General features: G+C 44.6%; 1 protein-coding gene across 6 annotated transcripts in view; it reads left to right on the top strand.

The window, feature by feature from the left end:
• RANBP10 (RAN binding protein 10) overlaps positions 1-27,683 on the top strand; it is a 64,313-nt gene that overhangs the window by 10,897 nt on the left and 25,733 nt on the right. For 2 of the 6 annotated variants that reach the window (XM_078438886.2, XM_060650443.3), the window contains exons 1-2: positions 11,900-12,040; positions 12,997-13,049. In XM_078438886.2, the coding sequence (XP_078295012.1) occupies positions 13,001-13,049 (49 nt within the window). In that variant the 5' untranslated portion in view covers positions 11,900-12,040; positions 12,997-13,000. Of the gene's footprint in view, positions 1-9,280; positions 9,301-11,899; positions 12,041-12,996; positions 13,050-22,923; positions 23,008-27,683 lie in introns of those variants that run through there. The other 4 variants (XM_060650442.3, XM_060650440.3, XM_060650444.3 and 1 more) reach the window with 3 other exon arrangements.

The following is a 27,683-nucleotide window of genomic DNA, read 5'->3' as shown; positions in this document are numbered from 1 at the left end:
CTGTACCCATTAAGCAATAATTCCCTATTCCCACCCACCTCCCAGCACCTGTAACCTTTCTGTTTCTATGAATTTGCCTATTCTAGGTATTTCATATTGGTGGAATCAGACAAAATTGTCCTTTTATGTCTTGTTTATTTCACTTAGCATAATGTTTTCAGGATTTATATTTATCTCCTGAAACGTGAGATCATGACCTGAGCCGAAATCAGGAGTCAGAGGCTTAACCGACTGAGCCACCCAGGTGTCCTACCTAAAATAATTTTTTTTTTAAATCTTTATTTAAATTTGAGAGAGAGAGAGAGGCAGAGCATGAGCATGGGGAGGGGCAGAGAGAGAGGGAGATGGAGAATCCGAAGCAGGCTCCAGGCTCTGAGCTGTCAGCACAGAGCCCGACATGGGGCTTGAACTCACGGACAGTGAGATCGTGACCTGAGCCGAAGTCAGACGCTCAACTGACTGAGCCACCCAGGCGTCCCCTAAAATAATTTTTAAGTAGGTTTCATGTCGTGGAGCTTGAACTCACAACCCTGAGATCAAGATTGTGAATTCTACTGACTGAGCCAGGCAGATGCCCCCAGAATTTTAATTTTGATGAAATCCAGTTTATCTAATTTTTTATTTTGTTAATCATGATTTTGGTGTCTCATCTAAGAATCCATTGCCAAATCCAAGGTCATGAAGCTTTTCCCTGGTTTATAATAAGAATTTTATAGTTTTGGTTCTTATATTTAGATTGTTACTCCATTTTGTGTTAATTTTTATAAACGATATGGAGGAGGGGTTCATCTTCATCCTTTTGCATGTGGAAGTCCAGTTGTCCCAGCACCAATTGTGGAAGAGACTATTCTTGCCCCATTGAATGGACTTGGCACCCTTGTTGAAAGTAATTTGACCATAGATATGGGTTTATTTCTGGACTTTAAATTCTATTCCATTTGTCTATGTTCCTACCTTATGTCAGTACCACACTGTTTTGATTACTGTAGTTTTCTAGTAAGTTCTAAAATCAGGAAGTGTGAATCCTTTAACTTTGCTTTTCTTTTTTCAAGATTATTTTAGCTACTTGAGGTCCCTTGCATGTCCATATGATTTTGAGGATTGACTTCTCCAATTCTGCAAAAAACACTGTTGAGATTTCGGTAGGGATTGAGTTGATTTTTGTGGATCAGTTTGGAGAATATTAACAATACTCTCCATCTTAACAATACTAAGTCTTCCAATCCATGAACACAGGATGTCTTTCCATTTATTTGTGTCTAATTTAATTTTTTTCAGCAGTGTTTTATAGTTTTTAGTGTATGACTTTTGTTTCCTTGGCTAAATTTGTTCCTAAGTATTTTATTTTTTTGATGCTATATTATAAATGGAGTTATTTTCTTAATTTCCTTTTTATTTATTTTTTATTATTTATTTAAAAAATTTTTTTAACGTTTATTTAATTTTTTTTTGAGACAGAGAGAGACAGAGCATAAATGGGGAAGGGTCAGAAAGAGAGGGAGACACAGAATCCGAGACAGGCTCCAGGCTCTCAGCTGTCGGCACAGAGCCTGACGTGGGGCTCGAAGTCACAGACTGTGAGATCATGACCTGAGCCGAAGTCAGATGCTCAACCGACTGAGCCACCCAGGCGCCCCTTTATGTATTTTTTTTAATGTTTATTTTTGACAGAGAGAGACAGACAGACAGACAGAGTGTGAGTGGGGGAGGGGCGGAAAGAGATGGAGACACAGAATCCAAAGCAGGCTCCAGGCTCTGAGCTGTCAGCAAAGAACCTGACACAGGGCTTGAGATCATGACCTGAGCCGAAGTTGGATGCTCAACTAACTGAGCCACCTAAGTACTCCTTAATTTACTTTTTAGATTGTTCATTGGTAATATATAGAAACACAACTGCTTTTTGTATGTTGATCTTGTGTCCTGCAACTTTGCTGAATTCATTTCTTTTAGCTCTAGTGAGCTTTCTGTGTACTGATGGGATTTTTTTATAAGATCATGTCATCTGCAAATAGAGATAGTTTTATGTATCTCTTTCCTGTTTGGATGACTTTTATTTTTTTTTTCTTGTTTGATTGCTCTGGCTTGGACTTCCACTACAATGTTGAATAGCAGTGATGAAAGGTGGCCATCCTTGTCTTATTGTAATCTTAGAGGAAAAGCTTTCAGTCTCTTACCATTGGGTTTTCATAAATACCCTTTATTGTCTTGAGAAAGTTCCTTTTATTCCTAGTTGTCTGAGTGCTTTTATCATGAGGGAGTGTTGGATTTTGTAAAGTTTTTTTTTTCTACGTCAGTTTAGATGATCATATAGTTGTGTTTTTCCTTTGTTCTATTGATGTGTTTTATTATATTGGTTGATTTTCTTATGTTAAACCACCCTTGCCTTCATGGGATAAATCCTACTTGGTCATGGTATGTAATCCTTTTAATACATTGTTGGATTTGGTTTTCTACAGTTTTCTTGAAAATTTTTGCATCTGTACTTATGAAATATATTGGTCTGTAATTTCCTTTACTTTTGATGTTTTCTTGGTGGCTCTTTGATTGCTGTTTCAGGGTCTGCCCCATCTTGGGCTTTCATCTGGGTACAGCACATTTGTAACAGTATCCAGACATTATTTTGCCAAGAATTAAAGTCTCTAGGTCAGAGCGGGGAAGGAGCTTAGGAGCCCTTTAGTCCAACCTCTCCTCTTCTTATAGGGAACTTGAGATGTGGGGTGAAATCCAAGACCCACAGTCCTGAATTAGACTCGAGTGTCTGAGACCGGGCTTCAGAGTCTGGGGTATTATCTCTGGAGCCCGGCTGCAAAGTGTTCCAGTTACTTTAAAACTCTTCAGGTGCTTCTCATCAGGAGGCAGGAAAGGAGTGTCAGACTTGTTGCCACAGAGGTTCCTCTGGTAGAGTGCTCCAGGCTGTCTCTCAGGACTGGTTGGGTGATAACAGCAAAGTGGTGGTCTCCTTCCCTCCACATGTTGTTGTATATCTCTGGAGAGTGTGAGATTCCAGAGGCCTGGTTTCTAAGGTCCTGTTGTCTGTTCACCACTAGACCAGTTTAAGTCATGGAAGAAACTCTAGTCAGTTGGAGCTGTGCTGAGCCAGTGTCACTGTAGGAGGGTCTCCTGGGTGTGTGCTCTGGGTTGCGCTTGGGCCGCACAGGGTGCTACATGAGCCAGAGTCCCAGCTTCTCCGCTGAACAGGGATTTTGACCATTTCCTGCTGTTTCTGAAGATGTGCTTTTCTGAGGTAGCCTCTGTCCTCCTGTCAAGGCTCAGGGAAGTGGGTGTACTGAGGAGCTGACCATGAAGGCCAGGTCCTCCAATGTGTCCCTCTGGCACTGAAATGTTGCCTTGGGACAATCCAGGGAGAGTCTGATGGGTGAGAGCCAATGACCTTCACAGTATGTGACCACCAACTGTCTCGAAAATGATTTTTCTCTATCAAAGTAATTCATGTTAATTGTAGAAAATCTGGAAAACCGAAGAGAAAAAAGAAGAATCCAAGCTGATCGGAGTGTGCTCGCATCTCCGCGTGACTGCAGGGTTTTGCAGACAGTTGCTTTTATGGGAGAGTCAGCAGAGGTGGGAGGTGGGGGGTGAAGGGCAGCACAGGCCCCAGAAACCACCAGTCCATTTTCATTGCAGGTCATTTTCCAGGGCCCCAGTTTGCCCCTACTGCCTGCCTCCATGTCTTCAGGACAGACATGGCTCTGTGGTCAGCTGAGGGCCTTGCCACAGCTGCTGCTCTCCAGCTCAGCTGAGGCCATGCTCACTTGCTGTCCTCTTCTCTCTGGAGTCCACGAGAGACAGAGTTGCTCTTCTAGCTCTAGCTTGTGTTGTGTTGTTAGCAGTGAAGGATAGAAACTGAGAAGGTAGAGGCCAACTCATGGTCTCACTGCCATGAAGAGCTTATCCTCTGTTGTCCCTCCTCTACATTTACTGGCTGTCTCACATCTCTGACAAATAGTATTTTCCATTTTGCTGCCCTTTGGAAGAAAGGAGTAAATCAAATGGGTTTGCCCTACTTTCAGTCATGATATGGGGTAATAACTTTGCCTCCAAGCTCCTCAGATATATCCTGCTGCTTGAAAAGAAAGCCCTAGTGAAGATGCTAAATATAGGGGAGCTAAGTGCTGTCTATTTCAGTTATCTGCTTAGGGAATGAGAACCCCTTGTTGCCTCTCTCCCGTGATGAAGTCAGCTTGTATCTGTTAGTGTTCCTACCATTGTCTGACCCATTACCAAAAAGGAAGCAAATGCTCACCTCCTTTTTTCCTTGGCAATTGTTTTTTAATGTCCCAAGATCTAGACCTTTGAAAATGGCCTACTTTACTAGATTCCAATGCTAGAAAAGCCTCTAGTGCCTGAACTGAAGCACAGTGGGTTTGTCCAGTGTCCACCAGCAGCTCTTCCAGCACCGTGCCCAGGATCCAGTTCAGTGGCTACATTAACGGCTGTCTGGACTGATGGAGATAGCTGAGGAATAGTCTCTGACAAGCTGACTGGGGTGTATGATGAACCCAGTGGCAGAGGTGAGATTTGAATCTGGGTTTGTCTGATACGTTTGCGCTGATGCAGGTATGTTTTTTGTTTGGGTGCTTGAGCACAGTGTAAACTCCAGGGCTGGAACAGAGCTGGAAAAGGACTACTACTGACAGGCCAAGCACCCGGGCTCCACAGTTTGCAAGTGGGTCTCAGAGAATTGCCCCTTCTTTGGTGACTGGTTGTGCTTGGCTGTGTCCTGGGCAGCTCCTCCCCCATGCATAAGTTTACTGTGTTCTAAAGAACACTTGGCTCAGGGTTCTCTGGCTGGCTCAGTCAGTAGAGCATGGGACTCTTGATATTGGGGTTATAAGTTTGAACCCCACATTGGGTATAGAGATTACTTGAAAATAAAATCTTTAAAAAAATAAAGAGCACTTGGCTCTCTCCATGTCTTGCCATCCTCATTGCTTCTGTCCTGTGCAGCCCTGTCATCTTCCACTGGGACATTTTGGTAGCCTCTAGCTTTGCCTTTTCTTTTCTTTTAAAAAAAAAAAAAATTTTTTTTTTAACGTTTATTTATTTTTGAGACAGAGAGAGACAGAGCATGAATGGGGGAGGGGCAGAGAGAGAGGGAGATACAGTCGGAAGCAGGCTCCAGGCTCTGAGTCATCAGCCCAGAGCCCGACGCGGGGTTCGAACTCACGGACTGCGAGATCGTGACCTGAGCTGAAGTCGGACGCTCAACCGCCTGAGCCACCCAGGCGCCCCTCTTTTTTTCTTTTTTAAACGTTTTTATTTTTATTTTTGGGAGAGAGAGAGAGAGAGAGAGAGAGAGCGAGCGCGCGAGCCCATGTGCGTGGGGGAGGGGCAGAGAGAGAGGAAGACAAAGAATCCAAAGCAGGCTCCAGGTTCTGAGCTATCAGCACAGAGCCCGATGCGGGGCTCAGACTCACAAACCTTGAGATCATGCCCTGAGCCGAAGTCGGGCACTTAACCTGAGCCACCCAGGTGCCCTTAGCTTTTTTGCCTTTTCAATCCATTTTACAAATATCAGTGGTTTGATCAGTGGTGCCCGTTTCTAAACCCTTTCTGCATCTTCCTATTGACCTTCTATGAAGTTCAAACTCCTTAAGCTAGCACGCAAGCTGTGCGTGAATAGCCTGTTTCCTGCTGCAGCTTTGGCTGTTTTTAGGTCTACCCAAGCTATGATGAGCCACACTGATTTCTCTCAGTTCCTTGACTGTGCGCTGCTTTTTTGACTTTATGCCTCAGCACATTCTGCCGCTTCTGCATGGAATGTCCTTCCTCTTATTTCCCCTCATCTCCTTTACCAGGGCTTGGCTCAGCCTTTATTTCCTCTGGGAATTCCCACGTCAGTGCACCCTGAGTCTCTGGTTTGCCCCTGACGTGCCAGTGGAAACTGTCAGAGTGCAGGGACTGAATCTAGGTCCTACCCTTGTATCCCTAGCACCATATTGGGCACAGAGAATCTTTATGGAATGGGTGAATGATCTCAAGAGCCTCTGTAAAAAGAAACTTACCACACCTGGGTTTTTTTAAGCTTATTATTTGACAAAAAGAGAGACCCAAACTGAAATTCTGTCCCCATTAAACAATAACTCCTGATTCTTACCACCCTCTAGGCCCTGGTAACCACCATTCTACGTTCTTTATGAATTTGACTGCTCTAGATACCTTGTATAAGTGGAATCATACAGAATTAGTCTTTTTGTGACTAATTTATTTCACTTCACGTGATATCTTCAGGGTTCCTCCATGTTGTAGTATACATCAAAATTTCCTTCCTTCCTTTTTTTTTTTAAAGTTTTATTTTTTAAGTGATCTTTATGCCCAACGTGGGGCTCAAATTCACAACACCAAGGTCAAGAGTTGCATACTATTTCATCTGAGCCAGCCAGGAGCCCCGGAATTTCCTTCCTTTATAAGGCTGAGTAATACTCCATTATGTATATGTGTCACATTCTGTTTATCCATTTCATCCATTCAGCAGTAGACACTTAGGTTGGTTTGCTTCCACCTTTTGGCTGTTGTGAATAATGCTATGAATACACGTGTAAAGATACCTGTTCAAGTCCCTGTTTTCAGTTCTTTTGGGCATGTACCCAGAAGTGGAATTGCTGGATCATATGATAATTCTATGTTAAAAATTATACATTAAAAAAAATTTTTTTTTTATTAACTTTATTTAGTTTTTGAGAGTCAGAGAGAGACTGAGCACAAGCAGGGGAGGTGCAGTGAGAGGGAGACACAGAATCAGAAGCAGGCTCCGGGCTCTGAGCTGTCAGCACGGAGCCCGATGCAGGGCTCAAATCCACGAACTGTGAGATCATGACCCGAGGTGAAGTCAGTCGCCCAACTGACTGAGCCACCCAGGCGCCCCCAAAATTAATTAAAAACATAGTTTAATTAAAAATTTTTTCCAAGTTAATCTATTTTATTTTCAAATTTTTATTTAAATTCTAGTTAACTTATAGTGTAATATTGGTTTGAAGAGTATTTACATTTTTTTAAAGTTTTTTATTTATTTAAGCAATCTCCACACCCAACATGGGACTTGAATTCATGAACCCCAGATCAAGAGTCTCACGCTCTTCTGACTGAGCCTGCTAGGCGCCTCTAAAAATATAGTTTAATTTTTTAAACTTAAAATTGCCATATAATTAACCACCATACTGATTTCCACAGCTGCTGCATCATCAATACACAAGGGTTCTAATCTTCACATCCTCACCAACACTTGTTATTTTCTGACTTTTTGTTTTGGTTTGGGTTTTGTTTTTGTTTTTGTTTTTAATGATAATAGCTTTCCCAAAGAGTATGAAGTGGTATCTCCTTGTGGTTTTGATTTACTTTTCCATAATGATTAGTGATGTTGAGAATCTTTTCATGTGTTTTATTAGCCGTTTATCTCTTCTTTGGAGAAATATCTATTCAAGTCCTTGCCCTTTTTTTTAAAGCAGTTTTATTTATTTAATGTTTGTTTATTTTTGAAGGAGAGAGAGAGAGTGCATGTGTGTGTGGGGGGGGGGGGGGGGAGGAGCAGAATAGAGGGAGATACAGAATCCGAAGCAGGCTCCAGGCTCTGTATCGGCAGCACAGAGCCCTATGTGAGGCTTGAACTCACCAACTGTGAGATCATGACAGAGTCGAAGTTAGCCGCTTAACCGACTGAGCCTCCCAGGTGCCTCTTAATGTTTGTTTATTTTTGAGAGGCGCCTGGGTGGCTCAGTCGGTTAAGCATCCAACTCTGTTACAGTTCAGGTCATGATCTTAACGGTTTGTGGGTTCGAGCCCTGCGTTGGGTTCTGTGCTCACAGTGCAGAGCCTGCTTGGGATTTTCTTTCTCTCCCTCTCTCTCTGCCTCTCCCCTGCTCACGCTGTTTCTCTCTCGAAATAAATAAACTTAAAAAATTTTTAATATTTATTTCACTATTAAAATTTTTTTAATGTTCATTTTTGAGAGAGAGAAGAAAGAGGGAGACAGTGCATGAGTGGGGGAGGGGCCGAGAGCGGGAGATACAGAATCTGAAGTGGGCTGCAGGCTCTGAGCTGTCAGCACAGAGCCCAACACGCGGCTTGAACTCCCGAACTGCGAGATCATGACTTGAGCCTAAGTCGGACACTCAGCCGACTGACTGAGCCATGCAAGTGCCCCTAATGTTTATTTATTTTTGAGAGGGAGAGGAAGAGAGTGTAAGCAGGGGAGGGGCAGAGAGAGAGAGAGAGAGGGGATCTGAAGTGGGCTCTGTGCTGTCAGCAGACAGCCTGATGTGGAGCTCCAACCCACCAACTGTGAATTCATGACGTGAGCTGAAGTTGGATGCTTTATCAATTGAACCACCCAGGCACCCCATTTTTAAATTTAAATTAAATTAAATTAAATTAATTTTTTTTTTTTTTAGAAAGCTTGCACACCCACAAGCAGGGGAGGGGCAGAGGGAAGGAATCTTAAGCAGGCTTCACGGTCAGTGTAGAGCCCAACACAGAGCTCAATCTCACAACTATGAGATCATGACCTGAGACGAAAACAAGAGTCAGATGCTTAACCTACTGAGCCGTGTTTTTTGTTTTGTTTTAATTAAAAAAAAATTTTTTAAGTAGGCTCCACACAAGAGTCACATGCTCTACCCACTGAGCCAACCAGGCACCCCTGTTTTTTGAGTTGTATGAGTGCTTTGAATATCCTGGGTATTAAACCCTCGTCAGATAGATGACTTGCAAATATTTTCTCCTTTCTCATCGGTTGCTTTTCACTGTGTTGATGGTGTCCTTTGAGGTATAAAAGTTTAAAATTTTGATGTGGTTTGCTTTTTTTCTTTTGTTGCCTGTGCTTTGGGTGTAATATCCAAGAAATCATTGCCAGTTCTAATGTAAACTTTTTCTCCTATGTTTTCTGCTAAAAGTTTTACAGTTTAGGTCTTTGTATTTGATCTGTTTTAAGTTAATTTTGCACATGGTGTATAGTAAGTCTTCAACATCATTCTTCTGCATGAGGCTATCCCATTGCCCCAGCATCATTTGTTGAAAAAACTGTCATTTTCCAATTGAATGGTCTTAGCATCTTTGTCAAAATCAATTGACCATATATGGGAAGGTCTATTTCTGTGCTGTCTATTCTATTACTATGGTCTTTATGTCTGTCTCCACCACTGTTTTGATTATCATAGCTTTGTGGTAAGTTTTAAAATCAGGAAGTGTAAGTCCTCTAACTTTTTTCGTCTTTTTCTAGATTGTTTTGACTAATCAGTGTTCCTTGAGATTCCATATGAATGGCATTAAATCTGTGTATCACATTGGGTAGGTAGTATTGGCATTTTAACAATATTGTCTTCCAATTCATGAACACAGATGTCTTTCCATTTATTTGTGTCTTCTTTAATTTCTTTCAGCAACATTTATAGTTTTTAGTGTACAAGTCTTTTGCCTCCTTGGTAAAGTCTGTTCCTAAGTATTTGATCCTCTATAATGCTATTATAAATGGAATTATTTTCTTAATTTCCTTTTTTGATTGTTCATTGTTAGCATGTAGAAAAATAACTGCTTTTCATGTGTTGATTTTGTATCCTTCCAACTTTGCTGAATATGTTTATTAGTTCTAACAGTATTTTTGTGGAATCTTTAGGGTTTTCTACATATAGAATCATGTCATCTGTGAACAGAGATGGCTTTACTTATTCTTTCCCAATTTGAGCTCCTTTTATTTCTTTTTCTTGTCTAACTGCTTTGGCTAGAACTTGTAATACTCTGTTGGATAGAGTGGCAAATGCAGGCATCTTTGTTTTGTTCCTGATCTTAGGATACGTTTTTCAATCTTTCACCATTAGATATGCTGTTAGCTGTGGGCCTATCATATATGGCCTTTATTATGTTGAGACAGATGCCTTTTATTCTTAGTTTGTTGCGTATGACTGAGATGTAACTTAACATACCATACAATTCATCCACTTAAAGTATACAATACAGTGTTTTTTAGTATATTCACAGGGTCCTTACACCTTTTTTACCCTCTGCTTATCTCAGACTGGTTGGATAATAGTTTTCATGTGCATGAAGACTTGCTGGAAGGTAGAAGGCTGCATCTTTTTGTAATTTTAGAACATCATACTTTTGGAATAATGTCACCCATTGTTTGAAGAGTTGGGACTCATTTCTTTTGAACACCTACTCAGTGCTGACTTCATATGAATATGCAACTTAGGCTCCTGTGGGGCTGCTCCCAGTGTCATTGACACCTGCAGGTGACATAGCTCCCAAGTGTGGGTAATGGATCCTCTGGGTGCTTTACCCTTAGTTCATCCACTTGGATCTGCAAGTTGACCCTAGAGTTTATGTAAAGGCTTCCAGGCCATCCACTGGTAACCACTATCCCATCTATGGGGCAGAGAGTTTATAGGAGGGTGTTGAGGGCTAGCTTCTGGAAAAGGCTTCCACAGTGCAGAAGCCTAAGCAAGTTGTGTTTGAATACTTGTGCCTTAGTAGTTCCTCATTCCCATGGAAGCTTGTGGAATTAAACTCTTGTTGCTGTGGCCAAGCTGTTTGACCTTCCCTATTTGCATTGACCTTAAGTGGTCAAGGGTCATCTAGGAAACATGTGCTCCAAACATAAACCCTCATCTTAGTGTCAGGAAGCCTGCATGCCAGGGATGGGATAACATGTAGTATTGAGCAGAGGCTCAGGCCCCTCCAAACAGGGCAGGGTAAGTGGGTCGACATCCAAGTCAGGGAAATCCCTGGTTATGTTGTACATGATTATGTTGATTAATGACTTCAGGGCAGTTGAGGTCATTTGCTGCTTGGTCAGCTGAGGCATTAAGAGAATAGAGACCAGCTTTTGGTGGCCTCTACCATATAAAGTAAGGAAGCTGATTATTTGGGCTGCTGTTTTTCCAGGAAAAAGTACAGGTTTTAATCTAATGGGAATCCTGCCAGCAGTCTTACACAGCTTCTCCCAGTGGTTCTTCAAGGTCCTTTTTTGGCAGGAGGTAGCAGGCAGTTTGAGAGCCTGGGTCCTTTGAACTGTGCAAGTCCCTCTTTGAAGCGCTGTTCCTTTCCCTTCCCTCCTCTTTCCCCTAACTTCTGCAGGCCAAGTTATCAGGGTCATGTGTTGGTTGGTGTCCTTTCCTGGTTCCTGCCAGCATGATGGGGTAGCTGGTTTCAGAGGAAGATGTGTGGGTCAGAGCCTTCCTTCCTTGCTTGATCCGATCTTTATTTGGATGGTAGAGGCTGCTCCCCCAAAACCCAGTGGCACAGCCAGCCAAAGAAGGGCAAAGGGGCATTACTGTAGATGAAGGACTTGCAGAGACAGTAGCACCATGTTGTGGGAACTCTGGTAGTGGTAGAAACAGGTACATAGGTGCATGGAGCATGTCAGGGGTAAAAAAGAAATAGTCCAAGATGGGGAAATGTATGTGGAAGTGTTCCTTGCAGAATCATTTACAGTAGGGAACAGTTGGAATGTAAATGTATAGCCACTTGGAAGTGGTCAAAATAAGACAACCCTGTGTAATTGCTTTAAAAAACATTTTTTTGTGTGTGGTAAAATATACATAACAATATTGACCATTTTAACCGTTTTAAAGTGTAAGTTCAGTGACATGACCTGCAACCATAAAGTTAAACCTCAGCCCTCTTAGTTGGTGTTTTTAGTATTCTAAGCTTCTCAACTACCTGCTGGCACTCACATGTAGTTGATATCAGGCATCATGTGTGAGTTTCTACTATTTTACTCTTAGAAGGTAATGACTTGTTTCTCATATTTAAGTTCTTGGGGAAATACCTGTTTCCTTGTACACTATAAACAGGCTAGAAAACCCTGTTCATTTCCTTTTCTTTCTTTTTTTTTTTTTTTACATGTATTTATTTTTGATAGAGACAGAGCACAAGTGGGGGAGGGGCAGAGAGAGAAGGAGACACAGAATCTGAAGCAGGCTCCAGGCTCCGAGCTGTCAGCACAGAGCCCGACCCAGAGCTTGAACTCACAAACCATGAGATCATGACCTGAGCCGAAGTCGGACGGTTAACCGACTGAACCACCCAGGTGCCCCTGTTCATTTCCTTTTCTGGCCTGCCCACTCATGAGTGCCACTGAGACATCTTTGACAGAGGTGTGCAGCATGGGCCCTGCCTTGCTGTGGGTAGCTTAGTTGTTTAGGTACCTGGGTAGGAGGAGTGGGGGGGGGGGTGTCTCTCAGGGACTTAAAACACCCTCCCCCTAACATTGGATGATCAAGGAGGTCAGCAGTGAATGTATGCAGTGAGGGTAATGAGTTTGGAGATACCCAGAGAAGAAGCCCCGTGGGAGGGGTCTTGACAATCCTGTGTAAAAGTACATTACATGGCTGTGCTTTTTCCATGTCTTGGTCCTTGTTGAAGAGTGGCATGTCCCCATGGGCTTGATCTTGTATTGCTCTGCCACGTACAGGATTGAACTACTTACCTTAGGCACTTCTTAGGGACAGATTCCACCACCTTAGCCGGAGCCAGAAACCAAGGGACTGGAAGCAGTGATTTCAGGAAACTTTCCTCTGAAACTGAAGGCAGTGGTTCCTGGGTACAGATACCACCTCTTGTTTCTCCAGCTACTTAAGGCATTGAGATGATTTTCATTAGAAAATCAAAATGTGGGCCCCCTGGGTGGCTTAGTCAGTTGGGCATCTGACTCTTGATTTTGGCTTGGAGTCATGATCCCAGGGTCGTGGGATCGAGCCCCATGTCAAGCTCCATGCTGAGTGTGGAGCCTGCTTAAGATTCTCTCTCTTCCTCTTCATCTGCTCCTGCCCTAATTGTTCTCTCTGTCTCTGTCTCTCTGTTTCTCTCTCAAATTAAAAAAAAAAAGAAGGAATCAAAATGTGAAGGTTCTTTAAGAACCACTAGTGTGTTAAGAGTCACTATATTCATTGCTTGTCCTATTTTTCTTTTCCCAAGAAATATTTTAGAAGGGAGATACATAATCATTTGCTAACAAAAACTTTTATGTGTGTGATTTTTTTGAAGGTACATGGGAATAGGACTCTCAGCTCAAGGCGTCAACATGAACAGACTTCCTGGTGAGTCACTGGTTAAGAGAATATTTGTTTTGCTCTCCTTATCCATTCTATGATGAGAATTATGGTGGCAGCCAAGAAGCTAGAGAGAGCTTTTCTGGCTGCCCACTCAAAGCTAGGCCATTGGGTGGAAGGTCCTGAAAGTTGGCCATGGCTGGGATGGTATGGGCTTCCATTCCAAAAAATTAATTGGCAAGTGATTGTCATTCATAGAATTTGCAGTCAAAACCAAGCAACCTGAGCTTGCTCCTAGTGGGGATATGCCTTAGTAGCTCTTCCTCCCATTGACCTTTGACCAGCCTGGGACTCTGGCAGCATATATGGAGAGGAAGGCTGTTGCCAACACTGGCTTTTTTGTTATTTTACCATATTAATGATCAGAGTCTTTAAGTGACCTCCCACTTGGGTTACAGTTGAGGCAGTTTCTTTCCTTTTTTTTTTTTTTAAATGCTTATTTATTTTGAGAGAGGGAGAGAGAGCATGTGAACAGAGAGGGGCAGAGAGAGAGAGAGACACAAACACACACACACAGAATCCCAAGCCGGCTTCTTACTATCAGCACAGAGCCCGATGCAGGGCTTGAACTCATGAACTGTGAGATCATGACCTGAGCCGAAATCAAGAGTTGGACACTTAACCGACTGAGCCACCCTGGCGCCCCGAGACAATTTCTTAATAAATAAGAGGATTTGTGCAAGACTTAGGTTGGCAGTCAGCAACCTCAGATTTGAGGAATGCTCTGGGCCCCACAGATAGTCCTTCTTTACTACCTAAGCACCCTTTCAGCTATTTTCTGCCCAGTGGCTCATGCCTAATCCTGGGCTGTGTATAGTTGAGGTGATAGAAACCTCTCCCAGAAGCTGATGAGTTCCAGAAGATGCTCCTAAGTCCATTTGTCCCTTCGGTGGCATAAGTGACACGGTACAAGCTTCCCCAACACCAGCATGGAGACAGGCAAAGTCCCTATGTTTTGGCCCTGGCCCTCTCTAGTATTTGTGCCTTGGACACAAGAAGGCAACTGTTTTTTTTCCAAAGAGAGAGCAGCACTTAAACGTTTCATCTTTTCCCATCTATGTTTAATATCACTCACAGATTTTTTTTCTCATTGACTAATTTCAAGTACTTGAAATCTACACTTATTCAGGATTCAGCTAATTGTCAGGAGTCTGACATTTTTTTAGCTTTGATCTGAGTAAAAACTGTCCTTGAGTTATTAACCAGAGTGCGTGTGGCATGTTTGGCTTTTGTGTAGCATGCAGCTGTGATCTTTGTTACGTAAGCCACTGGCCTGGGCTGACTACATGTGTCTATAGTGTTTGTAGCTCCGCCTCTTAGTAACCAAGGAGCTTAGAAAAATAATTCCCCATCAAGGGTAAACTGATTGTTAATCTTTTTCGTATTCCAGATGTGCTCTTTGAACTTTTGCACTGCTTTAGTGGCAGAGAAAAGAGGCTTTTATAGGCTTTCATACAGAAGTAACTATTATAATCAGTTATTACACGGCACTTAAGCAACCATGAACACTGACTGGTTAAATGAATTTTTGTTAATCCACAGAAAAGAATACAATGCCTCCATGAAGAGAATGAGGAAGCTTTTTAGGTACTTATTTGGAGCAATCTCTAGAATGTATTGTTAAGTTGAAAATATAAGGCATAGAACAGAATTTAATATGCTACCAGATATGTAAAAATAAAAAAGGCAAAATGACCATACCTATACCTGCTTGTACCTGTACCTGCTTGTACATGCGTAAGATACCTTTGGAAAGTTACAGGAAAACTTGTAGTATTGGCTGTCCCTTGGGAAGGGACAGGGTGGCTAGAGATAGGACTGGGAAGGAAATTTTTCACTTTCAAAGTTTTCAAATTTTCTTTCTTGTGAGTATATTATCTGTTTAAATAGAAATAAAGCAAAATGAACAAAAGCAAATGCCTTTCTATCAAGAAGTCTTGATGTCTGTCTTTCAGGTGGTTTTGGAGTGCAGTCTTTTACCATGTGCTAGGCATGGTATTGTAAGTTCCACATTCGCATCCTTCTTTAGTAAGAACCGTTTTTGCATGGCTCATTGGGTTTGGGATCCATGGAGTGGAGCAGATTGGGGGTGGGGAGTGCTTCAAGGTCTACCTGGGCTGATCTGAATCTCTTTTGAGTTGGAGCCATATGGAGCTGGCTTGGTCTGTTTGCCTTGTTCATAAGATGGGGTTTTTGACTCCCTCTGGGCCTGTTGGAGGCCAGCTGCTGATCATGTGCTTTGACATTGGTTTTTCTTGTTTTGTTTTGTCTTTTAATGTTTATTTATTTTTGTGTGTGTGAAAGAGAGAGAGAGAAGGAGCAGAGGAGGGGCAAAGAGATAGGGAGACAGAGGATCCGAAGTAGGCTCCAGGCTCTGAGCCATCAGCACAGAACCTGACGTAGGGCTTGAACTCGCAAACTGACTGAGCCAACTGACTGAAAGTTGGATGCTTAACTGACAGAGCCACCCAGGAACCCCTTGGTGTTGTTAATACAACATTGTAGGGAAATCCATTTTGGGCCCTTGTGAAGTCAGACCCTGTCCAGGCACAGGGTGTGGGCCAGTAGGGAGAAGGGGCTTAGAGACAGTGGATGAGGTGTTAATCCCCACACTAACACATCAGGAGAGTTGGCACTTTTTTTAGCATCCCTCACTGGTGGATGTCTTGTTTGGCAAGAGAAAGGGGCCTCTATGGGTATTGCTTCTGTTTTCATTTCACTCTGCCTGCCAGCGCCTGAGGGCTTTCCTTCCTGCCCTGATAATCTCCCTGATTATTCCTTAAGGTGGAAAGTAAGAATCAGATTGCAGCTAGATAGGGATTCTTCCTGGGAAGGATGGATACCTCTGGCTTTCCCAGGTTACAGGGCTGGCTAAATGGCTGGGCAGAGCTAGTACTGGACAGATGTAGGGATAGAGGGGTGGCACTCTTAGGAATGATGGTGGGCCTGCCATTGTTCATCTCATTGCTGGATTTGGAAGATGAGAATCCCCTTTGGCACTTGCCATTTTCTGGGATCACTTTTTTCTTTTTTGGTGGGGGGGTGTTAATGAGCATACATCCTCCATAACTGAAAGTATCATCATTCATGAACAGTTGGACCTGAAAGTACTAGCATGTATTCCAGCAGGGACATGATATGGAGGATGACAGTAACTGAGGCCTTTCTGCCAGTTACTTCTGATTTCCAAGAGACCCTTGGTTGCAGTGAAGGCTATTTAGACTGTTTGGATGTATGGATGGTAGGAGGGGAGTGATGATGATGGTCTAGGCTGGGTCTGGAATTTGAGACTTTGGTGTTAACTTCAGATGAGATGTTTGAGGGTATATGTACCTTCTTGATAGATACAGGTGTGTTTGGTGGAGGGTAGTGGTTGGGGTGGTTACTGCAGCTTCAGAGTGGTGTTGAGAGACAAATAGGAGTTTGCCAGGTGGGTCTGGGTACAGTAAGGCCTGTGAGTAGATCTATAAGTTGTCTAGTGCAATGAGATGGCTTCCTGGTCACAGGATGAACCCGTTGAGGGAAGAGTCTTATGTTCCTCGTCAAGGGGACTGGACATCTTTATTTAAGGAGTGCGGGCTGCAGGAGTATTTTGAGCATAGACAAATGTGATCAGATTTGCTAATTGTACAGGAGACCTTCTAGAGGGGTAGAGGCTGAGCTTGGCCTCCTGAGCAGTAAGAACTGTTAAGAGCTTAAGCATGTGATGGGACTTCAGGAGGTGCTAGATGATGGTTTAAAAAAAAAAAAAAAAAGGATTCCTTTCCCTTATTCTGAAATATTTAACTGGAAGCATTTAATCAGAAGTAAACAGTTATATTTATAAATGCCTTAAGTGTGTATTTTGAGATAACACAGTATATCATGTTTAGTTAAGAAGACTCCTACTAGGTCATTGGGAGGGGTTCCTTATTTTCATGGCTATATGTAGATTACTTTCAATTTGTAAGTTTAGAAAAATTTATCAGTGAATCCGTCAGGGCTGAGTGATCTTTGGGGGAGGACTTTTTTGAAAAACTCCCTTCCTGTCTTGTTAGCTTGTTCACGTAACTTTCTTGTGGCATCACTTTCAGTATATTGTGCTTTGGCCATCTGTGATTCTCTTTATAGGAAAATGGCTATGATTTTGATTAATTATCAAAACCTATAAAAAATCTCCATCATCTTTTAGATTAATTGAATCCATTTTGTTAATAAATTTTTTTTAATGTTTATTTTTGAGAGAGAGAGAGAGAGAGAGAGAGAGTGAGTGCAAGCAAGGAAGGGGCAGAGAGAGAGGGAGACACAGAATCCAAAGCAGGCTCCAGGCTCTGAGCTGTCAGCACAGAGCCCATTGTGATGCTCGAACTCATGAACTGTGAGATCATAACCTGAGCCAAAGTCAGACGCTTAACTGACTGAGCCACCCAGCACCCCTTGTTTATTTTTAGAGAGAGAGAGAGCGCGCGTGAGTGGAAGAGGGGCAGGGAGAGTGGGAGACAGAATCCCAAGCAGGCTCCACACTCTCAGCGCGGAGCCAGATATGAGGCTCGATCCCACGAACCGTGAGAGAGGAAGAGAGGGAGAATTCCAAGCAGGCTCCATGCTGCCAGCACAGAGCCCAACTTGGGGCTTGAACTCAATGAAACTGTGAGATCATGACCTGAGCCTCAACCAACAGTCGGATGCTTAAGTGAGCCACCCAGGCACCCCGATTCTGACTTTTCTATATCCTTGCCAATACTTGTTATTTTCTTTTTGTTTGATGTCCAAGAAGTATTTTTAATTTTAACTTTTTAATATTTTAGTTAATATTAACAGTGTTAATATATATTACTTATATATAACATCCAGTGCTCATCACAACAAATGCCCTACTTAATACCCATCACCCACCTAGCCCATCTCCCACCCTCCATCAACTCTCAGCTTGTTCTCTATTGTTAAGAGTCTCTTGTGGTCAGGGCACCTGGGTGGCTCAGTCAGTTAAGCGTCTGACTTTGGCTGAAGTCATGATCTCGTGGTTCATGGGTTCGAGCCCTGCTCTGTGCTGACAGCTCAGAGCCTGGAGCCTGCTTTGGATTCTGTGTCTCCCTCTCAGTCTGCCCCTCTCCCCCCCACCTCAAAAATAAATAAACATTAAAAAGTCTCTTGTGGCTTCTTTTCCTTTCTTTTCTCCCCCTTCCCATATGTTATCTGTTTTGTTTCTTAAATTCCACATAGGAGTGAAATCATATATTTGTCTTTCTCTGACTTATTCTGCTTAGCGTAATACATTCTAGTTCTGTCCACATCATTAAAAATGGCAAGATTTCATTTTCTGATGGCTGAGTAATATTCCATTGTGTGTATGTACTGTATGTGTATATATACACATACACACGTACACTACATCTGTGTGTGTATATGTATGTGTATGTATATATGCATACATATACGTATGTACGTATACACACACACACTACATCTTCTCTGTATGTTAGGGCTCAGTGTTGTTGAACCACTATAGGCTCACATTTAGTCATGTGAGGAAACAGACCTTTAGGGTTGTGGTCAGCTTGTGGAGCAGTATGTAACTCAGTGGTTAAGAGCATGGACTCTGGAGCCACCCTCTGCATTTGTATCCTGGCATCCCGAGATAAGTTACTTAACTTCTCTGTGCTCAGTTTTCCTTATCTGTAAAATGGGAGTGATATTAGTACTTAACTCTTATATGGAATGGTTATGAGAATTTAGTGAGTTAATTCCTATAATGTGCTTAGAATAGTGCCTGATAAAAAGAGGGGTACTGGGGCACCTGGGTGGTTCCGTCAGTGAAGTGTCTGACTCTTGATTTCAGCTCAGGTCATAATCTCACCCTGCTTCGGGCTCTGTCCCGAGTGTGGAACCTGCCTAAGTTTCCTTCCTGTCCCTCTTTCCCTATCCCATATGCATGGGGTGGGGGGAGGGGGGGCTTTCTAGTTCCCCCGCTTTCCCCCCCTCAAAAAAAGGGGGAGCATGCATGTTAGCTTTTGTTGTAATTGAAAAAAAAGTATTTTTTTCTACCTGAGGAAGAAAGTATCTATACATTTAAAATTTTTTTTACAGGAGTGCCTGGGTGTCTCAGTCAGTTAAGCATCCGACTTTGGCTCAGGTCATGATCTCATGGTTTGTGGGTTCGAGCCCTGTGTCAGACTCTGTGCTGACAGCTCAGAGCCTGTTTCGGATTCTCTGTCTCCCTCTCTGCCCCTCCCCCACTCATGCTTTGTTTCTCTTTTTCTCTCAAAAATGAACATTTAAAAATTTTTTTTAAAAATAAAGTTTTCAAATGTTTGTATATCAGAGTACAGTTAGATGTAATTGAAACAGTATTTTCTGTCAGTGCTTGTGTTTTCTGTATTTGAGTAACCATGTTTAGTACCTGCTAGCTGGACTTGAATTATGGAGGGTGAAGATGGTACAGCAAACAAAGTCAGGAAGTTGGTATTTCAAGTATTTTCTTGTAGGCTTTCCTTTACTGGCTCAGCCAGGACATCTTTGCCTCTAGGGCTGTCACGAGTAGAGAATAGCCACTCTAGGGGTCTCACTTAGCCCTGGGGCAGATGATAACAGAGAGTACCTCTTGTATGAGATTGTGGTGGTCGGACTTTCCCAGGAGCATATGGACATGCCTTAGCTTGCATGGTTAGAAGTTTCTGTTGGAAGATGTGGAACTTTTGATGTTTACCTTTTGTAAGACTTTTTGGCCACTGTTAAGTGTGAAACCAAGGAACACTTGTGGTCCAAAATAAGAATGTCAGAATCCTTGGCCAAATGCCTTGAAAGCAGGGCAGGATGATCTATCTAGAGGCAGGTGAGTACCTGCAGCCCAACCCTCCCATCATTGAGCTGGCAGCAAGCAGCATAGACTGGGATCCCTGGATTGAAGAAGCAAGGAGAAAAAGTCAGGGTTGTGGATAGAGTTTTGGGCTGCTTCTAATCTTGGGTGCTTTGAGGGGGGTGAGGATGGGATAGATCTTCCTTTTGTGCCTAGCCCCATCTGCCTCATAGCTGGGCAGCTGATAATTTCCTCCTTGCCATTTCTGTGGAGGAGGTAGGTGTTTTCTTGGTGTGGCATATATTACCTTAATTACTGCAATCCTACAAAGGAGAACCCTTGGGGCACACTTTCTTTGAACTGTTGTAAAAGAAGCAGCTAGAAGAACCACAGCTGGGGACTGGGGGTGGGGGAACATGTCTCCTGAAGCAGATGGCACCTTGCAATGAAGCCCTGGTAGGGGGGTTGGAGGGTAGTAAGGGGACTGTGTGCCTTGCTCCCACAGGATGGTCATGTTCAAGTAAGCATCTTTTCCCCCACCTAGGGCTTGCCTTGCCTAAGCCTGCCCTGAATGGTCTGTTAGGAGCATGTCCCTGGGACTGTTTGTGTCCTGATCTCTGTGGCTGGGGCCTGATTCTACTGGGTGGGACACTTTCTGCAAACAGCTGATATTTCGCATTTGCACGTGTCATGGGAGAGGAACAGCAGATAGCAGAGAAGAGGGCAGAACATGGGTGTTTGTGCCAGGTTCACAAGTACAGAGGCTAGCCCCTGTCAGTGTGACAGGCACTGACAATAAGTAACAAGGTGTTCAATATCCTTTCTTTCTGCCCTCGTATCTTGCAGCATAAGGTGCCTATTCAGAGCAAATATCAATAGCAGTGGCTTTGCTCAGTCCCTCCGTGAGTCCAGTTGGGTGAATTGAACCATCAAAGCCCCACTGGAAATCTGGGTGTGCCTTCTCCTAACCCTGGTAGAGCACCTGGGAATAGTCCTCTGCAACACTGGCATGATTGTAGATACCATACAAGCCTCCCAAGTGAGTACCAGCTTAGGCTGGTAAAGGGAAGAGGCTGACTGGTGATGGCCTTGCAGTTCAAGCCTATAAGGTGCCTCAAAGTAGCCCTGCCTAGAAAAGTCAGGCAGCCAGGAGATTCTCTGAAACCAGGGGAACAGCTGCTCAGGACCGCAGCTGTGGGAAGAATAGGTTGGGGTTTGTGTGCATGGTGCTGCCCAGCCCCTCACTGCCTTGATCATTTTGTTTTGTCTCTGTCTGAGATATCCTTGGAAAGTGACCTGGAGGGGAGTGGAGGGGTAGATACCCACGTTCCACTGGGAAGTCCAGAGCAGAGGGTGGTTTGACAGTTGGGGCTCAAGGGCCAGGTAGCTGTACAAAATCCCTGGTGGTTTCCATAGATGTTAATGGTGCCAGTGCTTTAAGACCCACCGTAGTCCCTACTGCAGAGCTGCTTTCATGTAAGAGGCTCTCTGCTTCCCTGCCACTCCTTCCTGAGCCAGCAGTGGCCTTGGCCCCATGGCCAGTTGAATCATGGTCCTTTTCTGTGGGCCTCTTTTCTCACTCACAGGAAGACCTGTATTAAGTTCTTTGAGGTAACAGGTTTCATCGACAGCAGAAGGGCCAGCTCTGAAACCTGAGTTTGTCAGTGTCTGAAAACAGAGATTCTCAAGTGTCCTCTGGTGTGGTTGGAGCCTGGGGCCACATCAGGGTGGAGCTGAGTGTAGACTAGTTACTGCTCAATCCCTTGCCTTACTAGTGTTGGGCAGGAATCTGTATCTAGGGGTCCTGGAAATACTGTACTACTATGCCTGAGTCTCTTTTTGGGAAGGGTTTTGCACATGCCGTCTCTCAGGATCTGGCAATGTGTGCAAAGTCACAGGCTCCTACACTACCAAGGGTCACCCATCCACTGACTTTCCCCTGAGGTTCAAAAGAAGTTCAGTGGAGACAAGGAGAAGCCAAACCTGGCTCCAGAGGAAAGATACCAAGGTCTCAGAGCTGAGCTTGCTCCTCAGTCTTGTGGGACAGTGCTACACCTTTCCATAGCCTGATTCAGCATAGTAGATGACAGACCTAGCCTGTCCTGTGGGATCCTGAGATACAGGCCGGTAGCTCTGTTAGATATGGCAGATACTACTTGAGCCATATTCTAGCCAGACCCAGCAATACCCGTCCTGGCTTTTCTGGGCCTCCCCTGGCCATCAGGTATCTGTTTCTTTTGGGGTAGAGAAAAGGTATGACTCATGGAAGGCTGCTTTTATGCAGGTGCTGGCTATGTAGTCTCTCACCTTGCCCATGGTTTTGAGCTGACACCTGTCCCTATCTCAGTATAGGGCCTGGGTACCCCTGCGAGGGCAAGCTCCACCTGGTATCAGTCCCTGGTGTCACCAGCTACCTACCTGCAGAGAACCTTTTTCTCCTGCTCTCCTTACCTTGACTTCCATGCTGAGCAGACCCCCAGGGTATCCCTGACCCCTCTGGCCTGGAGCCGCCAGAGGCATAGCCCTAGGGTTGTGTGGATCCTGTTCCTTGGTTCCATGGTTCTGAGAGCTTGGGGTAACAGCCATGTGAGTACCAAAATGGACCCTCTGTAATGTCACTGCACTGTCTGCTGAGTGAAAAGATCTCTTTTGCTTTCCCATTGTCCATTGCTGAGCTGCTCCAGGCAGTGGATCCTATCATATTTTTTAAAGATACTTGAGGTTTGGGGAAAAGCATTTATCTGATGGATTCCAGGGAGGGATGCCTCTGAGGAAGTGACCATCTTTGAGAAGCAGCCCTGCCAGGAGGTCTCCCAAGGCACATGTGCTCTCTCTACAGCAATCCCAGGCTCAATAAGCACCCTGGCCAAGCTAGTCCAGCACCTTTCCTCCATAGCCAGTCTCATAAGTGACATTTTGAGAGCCACCGGGGATGGTTGTTGAGCTCTGTCAAGTGCTCTGAAGGCCAGATGGCCTCCCTGGGAAACCGGGGACAGGCAAGAGTGGAGCAGGCCTGGGGCTGCCATTGCTGGGTGTTAGTTAGGAGAGGTGGGTGGTGACCAGTTCCATCCCTGCTTGCTTCCTCAGGGAAGAAGGAAGTATGAAGTCTGAAGTGCCTAGGATTCACCATGGAACTGGTATTAGAAATGGAGAGGGAAGAGAAATTCGAGGGTGAGTGCCTCCTTTGGGCTGGTATTCCCTAGCCATTCTTGTTTAATTCTCTCACCAACCCTGAAAGAGTTCAGTCAAGAGAATTCAGCGGGCCAAGTGATAGAACTGGGATTCAAACCCAAGTCTGTCTAGTCCCAAAGCCCAATGGTGACTGGGACCCATTTCTTCGGGAGAGATGGCTGCCGTGGTGGCATGGAGGCCAAGGCTCAGGCTTACTTTGTGAGGCGTGGGCTAGACTCTGTGTGCTGGCTAGCCACAGGCCAGGACTAGAACCTCCTGGGCAGGCACAGCACCAGCCCCCTTCCAAGATTCTGTGTTAATGTGCTGAAGATGCAGAAAGAAGTCTTTCTACTTGGCAGTGGGAGTCCTCTCCAATTGCTAGCTTCTTGGGACTAAGGCCCCTGACATGTCCTGGCAGATGGAAGTTGCAGTGGGTGGGCTCCTGGAGCAATTGTGTTGGAGTCCCTGGCACCCCCATGGGAGTCTTCTACCTCCAGGTCATTGTAACCAGGGATGGCATCTGGGAGTGCCAAGATGATGAACCATTTCCTTTCCTCAGCCGCCCCCACACTTCTGTGATAGAGACTTCCCCTCTGAGTGATCATGGAAGGGGAAGTGGGTGGTGCCAGAACATCGGAAGTGGGCACCTAGGGCTCCCTGGCCCAAATGTGGCTTGGCTTCCCCTTGCATCACTGGCATCTAATAGGTGTCTGACATGGCAAGGGGTAGGCTTTTCTGTGTGGGCACCCATAGGCTGGCTACCCATTCGTTCTCTCTGGGAGTGTCAAGGCTCATTCTCTTTGGAGAGGGAAGAATGATTAGTTGGGTGGCTCTTCTGTCAGAGTGTTTTCCCCATTGTATGGTCTCAGCTATCCTCTGACTCAGAGACACCTGGATCTGACTTCCTACAGGAGGGTGTGGTGGTCCAGGCAGCTATGCCCCCTTGTTTTCTTCTGGCCCTCACCTCTCATTGTCCTCTCAGACAGCTCGTTCCAGCCCTGTGATAAATGTGACAACTCTCATTCCCGGGCCTATCACCCCAGCTTCACACCAAGCCCATCCAAAGAGGGTGATTGCTCCTGCTGCCAACTTAGAAAGCTGCTGACTTTGGGTCCAGAAGTTCTGTTTGGGGTTCTCTTCTGAAGCAGAGGGTGGTGGGGTGGAGGGGAGGCTTACCCAGAGGTGTGGGAGTGACCATAGCTGCTGGACACTCTTAATGGGGAAGGGGACTTAGAACCATGGACTCTTCCAGAGCTGGCAGAGGTATTTACATCTGCTTCCTTGTTTCATAGATGAGAAAACTGAAAGAAGTTAAATGACTTACCCAGGTGTAGAGCCAGGTCTCCAGCCTATCGGTAGTCCTCTTGCCAGGACCCAGAAGTAGCTTCATCATTAGTCTGTGTAAGTGGGGGCATGATGCAGGCAGACAGCTCTAATTGCTTTGCTTTTCTTACAAAGAAAAATGACAACAAAACTCCTTACACTCAAGCCTAGGATTGCCCACAGGCAGTGTGTCACAATATGGTCTGATCATTGACAGTCTTGTATTTCAGGCTTCTTGCCAGCCCTTGACTACATTTCCCTTTTTATTTCAACAAACATTTCTTGAGCATGTACTCTGGGCCAGGTGTTATGCAAGGTGAACAAAAAGATGCTTAGATGTGGCCCCGATAGCCAGAGAACTTTGGTTGCTTCAAGGGAGAGAAGCCCAGGGCGCCTGGGTGGCTCACTTGGTTGAGTGTCTGATTCTTGATTTCAGCTCACGTCATGATGCCAGGGTTATGGGATCGAGCCCTGCATCAGGCTCTGTGCTGAGCCTGAAGCCTGCTTAAGATTCTCCCTCTCCCTCTCCCCAGCTTGCTCTTCCTCCCTCTCCCTCTCTCCCTCTCTCCCTCTCTCCCACTCTCTTAAATAAATAAAATGATTTAAAAAAGAAAAAAAAACAAAAAGGAGAGAAACCCATCTCTAACCAGCTGGTCAGCCAGAATTCAGGCAGGGCAAACAGAGGAGTGAGGTCTCAGGGATTCAAATGCTGTCTTGGACTTTCTTTCTCTGTCTCTTTCACCTGCTTTGTGCTTAATAGTTTTAGTCTGTCAAACTGGCATTCAACATAAGATTGGAACAATGGCAGCACAGAGCTTTGAGACCCACTCTCCTCCCAGCATCCTTGTAGAAAAATCAGGAAGATCTCTTATTGATCCAGTTTGGGTCAGGGAGGAGGAATTACTAGGATTAGTAGTCCACCCTGGAGACAGAATTGGTGTGGGGGTGGGGGGGTACTTCTTAAGAGAAGGTGAGTACTATCCCCTAAAGAAAGGGGGCTGGCAGGCAAATCCTAGCACTCCTTGTTCACCTACCCTACTGCTTGTTCTTGCAGCCTTGGGGGAGGGGTGACAGGAGGCTTTGTGCCCAGGATGGAACTCATCCAGATACCAGTAGGGAGTAGTGTTGGACAGGTCAGCCAAATCTGGAGTTCAGAAACCTTGTAGGGGTTACGTGAAGTGTTTTCTAATGGAGCCCAGTCTTTGAGGAACTCACACTGTTCCACTTTCAGAGCATCTTCCTTTTTCCTGAGATTGAATTGTGGGCCACCTCAAGAAGGAGGAGGTGGTAGCTTCACCCTTGTGGGTACCTGCTTGGTACACACCTGAATGTCCCTCAGAGGAAAGGAGAATTGAGCTTCTGAGAATGTTATCTACAAGACCACAAGCCTTCATGTAGCCTCGCAGTGACTCAGTTTTCTCAACCTTCAGATGGGGATTATTGTACCTGCTGATTGGTTAGAGACTCAGTGTTTCTTCTAAGTAGATCTTAGGGCTCTTTGACCACGCTAATTGCTCCCACCTTACTTGGTAGAGAAGGGAACCTAGGTCCAAGGAAGTGAGTGACTGCCGAGGAACTGCCATCTTGGAGGGACAGGGCTGTATCCAGGACCAGACTGCAGAAGGCTTTCAGGCCATACTGCTGCCCTACCACCAAGGGTGATAGTGTCTCTTTCTAATAGAGGCCAGACTGCCCTCTGCAGTACCCTAGATTGAGACTGACAACCACAGACTATCTACAGAATGTGCAATGGCAATTTGACCTTGGCCTTGTTGGTTTGTCTCCTGTCTGCCTGATTCCTCAAGAATGGCAGGAGAAGTACCTGCTCCTTTCTGCTGTACAGCTTCTCAAGGCCTGGGGAGAAGTTTCATTGAGAGCGGGGTAACTTAATCCGCTTAGAGTAACTTCGTGCCCTTTAACATCTCTTCTTCTATTTTGAGCATCTAGTGCCTTGCTCTGTGTTTGCTCTGCCCTTTCTAGTCTTTGGTCTGAATTTTTCACCAGAAGGAAAAACAGGAAGCCATTGTATCAAGACAACACGGTAGGAAAATCCTCCATTGACTTCATTTAAAATTTTCTGTTTATGCTGTTTGTTTCATGAGTGTTCCCCATCACAATTTTGAGTGTCTGGGATAAGCCACAGTCATTTCACTGGCCTTGTATAGCCACCCACCTACTCAAACTTAATATGTCCAAAAGGCCTGCTCCTTCTGTTAGTAGGTGGTACTACCATTCACCCTTTTGTCCAGGACAGAAACCTGGGAGGCATCCTTGTTCGCTTTCAGACCAGCAGCACACACATCCAGGGAGTCCTGTCAGCTCTGCCACCAGTCTTCTTAAATCTCTCTCTGCTCCAGCCCAACTGGCCGCCTTTTCCTGTTTTTCAGACATGCTGAGCTCATTCACTTTACCCCTCAAGTTCTTTTTTCGTTTTAAATGTTTATTTATTTTGAGAGAGAGAGAGAGTGAGGAAGTGCATGCGCACACATACAGGGGAAAGGCAGAGAGAGGGAGATTGAGAACCCCAAGCAGGCTCTGAGCTGTCAGCACAGAGCCCGATGCAGGGCTTGAACTCACGAACCTTGAGGTCATGACCTGAGCTGAAGTCAGATGCTTAACCGACTGAGCCACCCAGGTGCCTGAAGTTCTTGTTTCTGATTTTCTCATCAAGCATGCCTCTGCTTAGGGATCACTCCTCGGCAAAGACTAACTTGACTACTCCATCCCAGTTAGTCCCTATCCCCACTCGCTTTTCTAGCCCATCACCTTGCTTTGTTTCCTTCAGAGCATGTTTTATCTACCAGGTGTTTTCTTGTTTGCTTATTGGTTTACTTATATATTATGTGTTCTCTGCTGCTTTTCCACCTCCCACCACCCCGTTTGTCAGCTCCATGGAATAGGCAGGCCTTTGTTAGCTAATTGGTGGCAAGTGGGTTGGTTGCTCTTCCTTTCCAGAGAATGAGAAGGTAGCACAGTGGCCCTAAACCAAATTGCTGCCACAGCTGTTATTACTGAATGAGGTGTATAACATTCCGTTTTTCACCCCAGGCTGCCTTTCATATGCATACATAAACACTTTCTGTACATACTTTCTGTATTTAATTGTGTTTGGAAAAAATATCGGTTATAAAAATGATAGCTCCGAATGAAGATACATTATAGGCCTGTGATTTTCTTGGAAAAGCTTTTAACTTCATGGCACTTTGAGGAGCAAGAGACAAGGAGCTTGAGGTGTTGATTGTTTTACACTGATCGTTCCAGATGCTCAGTAGGTTCTTCTATAGCTATAAGGGACCATATTGGTTTTCTGTTGCTGCTGTAATAATAATAATGACTTAAAGTAATTGTTTTAG

This window comes from Panthera onca, chromosome E2 (genome assembly GCF_046562875.1).
Source record: "Panthera onca isolate mPanOnc1 chromosome E2, mPanOnc1 haplotype 2, whole genome shotgun sequence".
Taxonomy (NCBI): domain Eukaryota; kingdom Metazoa; phylum Chordata; class Mammalia; order Carnivora; family Felidae; genus Panthera; species Panthera onca.
The sequence above is the reverse complement of the archived record's forward strand: the minus strand, read 5'-3'. Positions and strand labels throughout refer to the sequence as shown.